The 7,220-nt window shown below is 45.6% G+C and overlaps 1 protein-coding gene across 1 annotated transcript in view; it reads left to right on the plus strand.

Annotated features, from left to right (window-relative positions):
* LOC126544748 (octopamine receptor beta-2R-like) overlaps positions 1 to 6,686 on the plus strand; it is a 505,579-nt gene extending 498,893 nt beyond the window's left edge. The window contains exons 2-3 of the mRNA XM_050192214.3: positions 6,326 to 6,461; positions 6,520 to 6,686. Coding sequence (XP_050048171.1) covers positions 6,326 to 6,345 — 20 coding nt within the window. The 3' untranslated portion in view covers positions 6,346 to 6,461; positions 6,520 to 6,686. The remainder of the gene's footprint in view (positions 1 to 6,325; positions 6,462 to 6,519) is intronic.
* Positions 6,687 to 7,220: the final 534 nt, after the last annotated feature.

Here is a 7,220-nt window from a genome sequence, read left to right on the forward strand (position 1 = left end):
TAAATCCTTAATTACTTAACCCATCTAATTACAATCCTAATTATTTATTTAAGTACTTAATTTGTATATTTATTAAGCACAAGTGGATCTGGTGACTAGCAGGTGATCTGTCGCATAAACAGTTTTGGTGCTGTTTTGAAGCAGACAAGACCGAGTCAGGGCAACACCGTCATGAGCATATCTGGTGGTTGCGTCCAAAGTCGCAAGTATCGTTCATAGGAGGCAGGATATCTTCCTGTCGACACAGAGTAAAAGTGATGACTTGCCAGGTGTGTCGTGTAACACGAGCAGTTGCAAGCGAAAACGGCCAAAAAGAGGGCCACGTCGCTATCCCGATGATGAGCCGAATTCTACATCGACAGCATGTCGGCCAGCGTGCCAGTGAGGGTCTGATTCTGTGCAAATGAGTTTTGTTTATTGGCATCGCGATGCGGTCATGCTCTAGCAAAATGTGACAGCATCTCACTTGAGAATTCCCGAGTACATCGCATACACGGCGTGCGATGTACTCGTAATTATGGGGTTTTACGTGCCAAACCACGATCTGATTATGAGGTACGCCGTAGTGGAGATTCCGCAAATTTCAACTACCTGGGGTTCATTAATGTGCACCTAACCAAAGTAGATGAGTGTTTTCGCATTTCGCCCCCATTGAAATGCGGCCGCCGTGGCCTGGATTCGATCGCGCAACCTCATGTTTTAGTAGCCTAGCACCATAGCCACTAAGCAACCACGGCGGGTCGTACAACAGTGATTATAAGAAGCCTGCGACATAACTAAACAAATCAAGTTCAAGAACAAATCCACTTTAGTGTGCAGTGTAGAAAACAAGCAACTTCACAGTGTAATCGGGAGAAGGATTAAACTAAATTATGCGGTTTTAGGCGCAAAACGACGATCTGATTAAGAGGAAAGCCGTAGTGCGGTTCTCCGGCATAAGTTGGGCCATCTGGGATTCTTTAACGTGCGCCTAAATGTAAGCACACGTTTTTCTTTTGTTTTTTTGCATTTTGTTCCATTCGAAATGCAGCCGCCGCGGCCGGGATTGTAATTTGGTAAGACGCAAAAATGAACAATTTGTTTATTTATTACAATTTATTACAACAATCCGCACTCGCCCAAGAGATGCGAAATCACCCGTGTGCTTAGATTTAGTTGCACGTTAAAGGAGCCCAGGCGCTGCATATTTCCGGAGTCCCCGACTACGGCGTGCCTCAAAATAAGATCGTGGTTTTGGCACGTAAAACCCCACAATTGATTTTTTTTTTATTTTAACTCTCTTGAGAGTAATATAGCGCGGGGAGGAGGATGTTGTGTGTTTGTTTTTTTAATATGCGAAGCCAAACACGGGTCCAAAAAAATTTTGCAATAAAATCACAGTGCATAATGACGCGGAGATGATTGAAACACGGTGAGACAAAGCCAATACATCAAAGGGCGAAGAAAAAAAAAAGCAATATAAATCAATAAAAAAAGATTACAGTGAATTTCGGTTCTTAATACATGAAATTAGATTGCAGACTACTGAATTCAGAAAGTAAGTTCCATTAAAAAGTTGTGCGCAAAAAACGAATATATTAGTAAATTGGTTGTAGATTTGATTACCCGAACTTTCAAGCCATGGTAATGTTGTTGAGAGTGCAGCGATAATTTTGGTTTGATGAAAACGCTCGTGGTAAATATTATGACAGAACTTGAGACGAAGGCTTAGGAAAGGCATTTGTAAGATTTTCTTCATCGGTGTGACGCTCCTAAGATGGCAATAATCACTGACGATAAATGTGGCGGCGCGATTTTGCATGCTTTTCAAAGAGCCGATAATGTTTTGCTGATTAGGACCCCAAAACTCGCAGGCGTATTTGAGAATAGGTCTTACATGCGTTCTGTACAGAAACTTTTTCATGCTTGTAGGGCTACCGTGAAAAATACGGGCCAAGAACATGAGAGCTTTACTTGCCTTATTCGTTGTTCTGGTGGTACGCTCGTGACAGGAAACTGTATTAGTGAAATGCATACCAAAGTAACTTATCGCTGTCATGCAGGGAAGGATAATGTTCATTCATTTTCATTCATTCATTTGCATTTTATTGCCACTCTTGCCATATAAATTATCAAAACACTGACTAAACCCATAGCCAGACGCTATGGTTTCAGTCAGCATTTCAGTCAGTGTTTCAGCCAGTGTTGTTAATACAATATGAACTAGGTATATCAGAGGCTATGGGTTCAGTCAGTGTTTCAGTCAGTGTTGTTAATACAATATGAACTAGGTATATCTAACTTTTCTCTTGGGAAACGAATGTAATTGCATTTGGTAATATTCAGAGCGGTACTCTAGGTATCACAGCACGTGGAAGTCATATTCAAATCTCACTGAAAAATTTGTATGTATCTGGCAGTGTTGATTTGGCGGTAAACAACGTAGTCATCGGCATAAGAACAGAACGGAACAGAAGAATAAAAACATGATTAATCCGAACACGGATCCCTGTGGCACACCCAATGAAACACGAGCTAGTGAAGAGCACGAACTGTTCGCCAAAGGGAGTTGTTTACGCCCTGCAAGATAACTGTTAAGCCAACTGACTACATTATCTGAGAGGCCAAGGTGTGCATGGTAAATTGAAATGACTGACCTTGTCGAAAGCCTTGCAGAAGTCTAAGAGCAAACAGTCCACTGGAATGCCTTTGTCAACTGAAGATACTATATCGAAATGGAACTCTACTAATTGCGTGTCGCACGAAAAACCTGCTCGAAACCTATGCTAGTACTGAAGTAACTTTGTCTAGCCACATGTTTTTCTACATTGCTACAAAGAATGTGCTACGACTGCCGATGCAGCTGCTGCGCTTCCTTTGCCTTAACTTTGGGCCTTCCTAATTGACCCACTCGAGCATCTAGATTAGTGATGAGCTCCATGATTTTCGCCAGAGTCCTTTCTATTGTTGCTAACCTTGCGGCCATTCTGACTTTCTTGTGTTCGGGGGGTGCCTCACTCTCTCCCATCTTCTCTGCCTCAGAGGTTTCTAAATCTTCCTCCTTTGTTTCGCTAATGGGAACAGAGTGGGGGGCTTTACGTTTAGGTTTGCCGGCCAAGGGTTTTGGAGCTGTTGTCTCCATCTGACTACAGGGTGTTTCGGACCCTTCTTTAAAGCATTTGAAAGCCTCCCTGAGCTCAGACAGTTCTAGCCTTAATTTCCGATTTTCTGACTCTAATGCCAATATTCGGGGATTTGACTCACGTTCTGGCTGTGCCCTACCATTAGTACTCCTAGACCTTGCCCTTGTCGGTTGTCCTGGTTTCCCAAGGCCTCCGTTCTTGACTCGATCGACCCAGGTTGTTCTTACGGTCGACTGTGAAAGGGACCTCGATCTTGCCCCTGGTCCTCGGGGTTGCAAGTCGACACCAGAACATTCTGCGGAGCTGGGTTGTCCTCTGGATCGAGAATGCCCTCTGGAGTGGGAGGGCCCTCGTAAGCTGGAGCGTCCTCTCGTGCGAGAGCGCAAGTTGGCGTCACTTTCTTGCATGACCCCTTTGCGCTCGCTAGGAATCGTCGCTGTCGTCAATGTCATCGGCCACCTGTGTATAGCGTGCTTGCTGTCGTTGGCGCCTTCGGCACCTTAGTCTCATAATATAAGGCATCTGGAATCTCCGACTACACTCCTGCGAAACCTTTACACGAGCAGCAAAGAGGAATAAATTTCATTACTGCTACTGTGTGTGGATGAGCCCTGTACCACCAGGTGGCTGCAACATGCATACCATTGACATTTGCGCTTCTGCTCAACCCGTGAAACGGCACGGTCAAACGGCCACGCTCTGTCCCCTTGTACTTGCGTTTACCCGAATGCCGGACTCGCGAAACACTATTGCGGTAGTAATCCTCTTCGTAAAGTGACGGCCGCAAACGCGCAACTCCTGGTGCCGATCGGATAGCGGCAATCCGATGCGCTGCAGCCAGTCCGCTCATCTGCTGCCTTGCGGAGGGACACAATTTCGCAGCCTGGCATATTGCCTGTCGCTACGTTTACAGCCCAGAACGCAACAAAGTCGAATCATGGTGCTCGCGAAAGGGCGGACACCGACTCTGACCGCGGAGCTCTCGTCAAGATGGAGGGTGTTGTAACACAAGCAGACGACGCTTGCTGTGTGCCGCAAGGGCTTAAGCGTAGTGACAAATTGTTCTTGTGCATTCTCTTTCTGCTATGTTCCTTTTAGAGAAACAAATTAACTAACATTCCAACTATTACGAACAACATTTGTTCACCATAAAGTAGGAAACATTATTGATGAGGCGCCCTGGGCAGCCAATCGGGTAGCTCGCCCTATTAACGTCATTGGGGTAAATAACGTCAAATGGGTAGGGGCGGCTTGAAATTCAGCCGAGCGATGTGCTGCGATCGGCAGCGATGTACATTTTTAAAACCTTATAATAAATTACACGTTTACGCAGAGCATTTAGATGCGTCAATTAATGATCAGAAGGACCTACTCTAACGATTCGGTACGTTTGTACAATATCGTCAAAAGCGTTTCAGGGTCCCTTTAATTTAGCTAAAGCACGTTGTTGAGCTAGTTGCTTTCAATCCATGATAGAATGTGTAAGCGCGACTGAACAAGGACGTAGAAAGAAGCAGACACACAGCGCTGTCTCCGTGTGTCTTTTTCGTCTACGTCCTCGTTGAGTCAGGCTTACATATTACATCATTGTCAATTTAGATAGTAAGCGAATGTTTACAAGTTTATACAGCCGATAGAACTACTATTTTTACTTGGTACAGGGATCTACGAATATGCTATCTCAATCGGTGTTTCGCCATTCCGGCGGAACTGCGATTTTTTTTTGTCAGACTTGGACAGAGTGAGTACGACGCAAACCTGTCCGGAAGATCGGCAGCCGCAGGCCGGCACGCCCTATTGTAGTGCTTACATTTTTGTAGTAGATTACCTGTTCAACTAAAAATCGAGATTTTTTTGGAGATACTGCCAATTACATGGCCATACATTTTGTATATCTCGTAATTTTTGTTACATATTTTTCTTAGTAGATACAAGCGTGTCTTTACAATCTTAATATCTAACATGCATCTTGTTAATAAAACATTTATGCAGGAAAAGTGCAGTTATTCTGCTTTTTGTTTATGTATTACATAAAATACTGAGTGCAGTAGTTCCTTCAGAATAAAAAATCTGGCGTAACCTACAAAAAATAAAAATAAAATAACCTTTTCCCCCATGGTAGGGAAAGAGTCAACTTCATCAGGACAAATTTGGAGGGGAATATGCCGTATAAAAAAAAATTATGCGGATCCCACGCACTGTTGGAGTCGGTGTAAACGAAGCTTTGTGTGCTGTTTGCTTTGATTGACGATAATTGGCGCTGATGCTAACAGCGAATGTTCAATTTCTTCAGTGTTTACTGCAATACGAGATGGGTGAGTTAATGGTAAACGTTCCGTTGCGTGCACCACTGCTGCCTGTCTGCGTAGCAAACACAAGACATAGCGATACGAGTTTGAGTGAAGCGTTGTTGGGCGTCATTGCTCATAACCTCCGAGAAAGTTGGCATTGCCTCCAACGACACATCGCATAGTGGCAGAAGCGTTAAACTTTAACTGTATTATGGTGCTGTACGTGCCAAAAGGACAATCGAGGTACACAGTAGTGGCCGTCTCCGGATGAACTCCCAGGCTTGTTCAACGTGAACCTAAATCAAGATACCCGGCGTTGTGTTTGTCGAACTAGCGACCTGGAGCCGCAAGAAACCGCGGCGTTGATGGGGCTCGCCTATCGACGCCGAATAATTGTTCGTCTGCACGCGGTGTGTCGCTTGCGCGGTGGAGAAATTCGGATTGTGTGTATTTTTCAGAAATTGCTGAAACATGTCGTACTGTACTTTCAGCTTATTGACTTTGTACGCCTCCATTTTCCTCAAGCGCTCTCCCCCGTGTATGGGAACTCCGAGGGAATTGCGGCTGTCATTTACATGTTTCTTAAAGAAAAACAACACTAGGAACAATCCTTGGAAATGTACGACGTTGGTGTTCTTTTTATGTATTGGTATCCTGACGTAAGCTTGCATTTACACAGAATACATTTTTGCCATTGTAAGCATTCGCTAGGATTTATTAAGTAGCGATTTAAGGCACAAGTAACTCATATGTACACTGGAATTGTAGCCGGCCTACCTATCAATGTCAACGCGTTTCCATATTTTCCCCAAAAAAACCATCATTTTGCCGTGTGGCGATCGTGCGGAAGGCCGCCGTGTGAATGCAAAAGCGAAGCAGGCGTAAACATCCTTTCACTTTGTGGTGGCGCAGGTGCTGGCTGTGAAGATTGAGTTGGCTCGCAGCGGTGGCTTGCCAGCAGGTGGCATCGCTACTCGTGCGAGGACACGGGACCAGGGTTCCTAGAGCAGCATCGCTTCGTGGGAACGCGTGCGGCCGCCGCGCGGAGGTGAGTGACGCGTTGCGCCTCGCGAGGGCGCCAGTGCTCACCGTGGCGGCTCGTGCAGGGACCGGACTGCGCGGGCGTGGCTCCCGAGCGGCGGCGGCCAGGCACGAGACGACGACGCCTGCTATTTTTTAATAATGTTCACTAGTGCTGCCTGTTGGAAGGGGAATCCAACACGCCCGCGTAACGCACAAAGAGCTGCGTTCGAATAAAAATTATTTTGAGAGACTTGCTATCTTGTGTAAATCAACACGTAGACGAAAAAATAATCACATCTGTTGACAGCACGGTGCTACGACGAAAAGCTATATTTATTTAATTTATCTACAATATTCCAAGTCCAGTCGGCCTGTTACAAGAGTGTGGAAAAATACAAAAATATACAGTACAACATATAGGATGCAGGGATAACGGGGGGGGAGGGGCTGCCAACAACCTCTGCATACCCACCGCGCAGACAAGCCCCGCGGTCCGGTTGAAGCTCCAGGAAACAATGGATGACAAAAACGCGTACAGGAGAGTTAATTTCCTTTCCCTTGTCCTCTCGTAGCTTCAACGGTAGTCAAGGAGGGAAGGTGTTGAAGGTCCGAAGTCGGCGCCCCTCGATGATTCGAGTGCACGGTGGTAGCGCGAAGGAAGAGCCGTTGTCCGACGAAGTGACGTTTTATTCAAACGCCAAAGCGTCTGTCCGGGTCCAAGCCCGAAGCTCCGCTCTCCTTCCACACAACGAAACATGACTTTTTAAGCCCTCAATTGTACAAA

The sequence above is a fragment of the Dermacentor andersoni genome, chromosome 1 (genome assembly GCF_023375885.2).
Source record: "Dermacentor andersoni chromosome 1, qqDerAnde1_hic_scaffold, whole genome shotgun sequence".
Classification (NCBI taxonomy): domain Eukaryota; kingdom Metazoa; phylum Arthropoda; class Arachnida; order Ixodida; family Ixodidae; genus Dermacentor; species Dermacentor andersoni.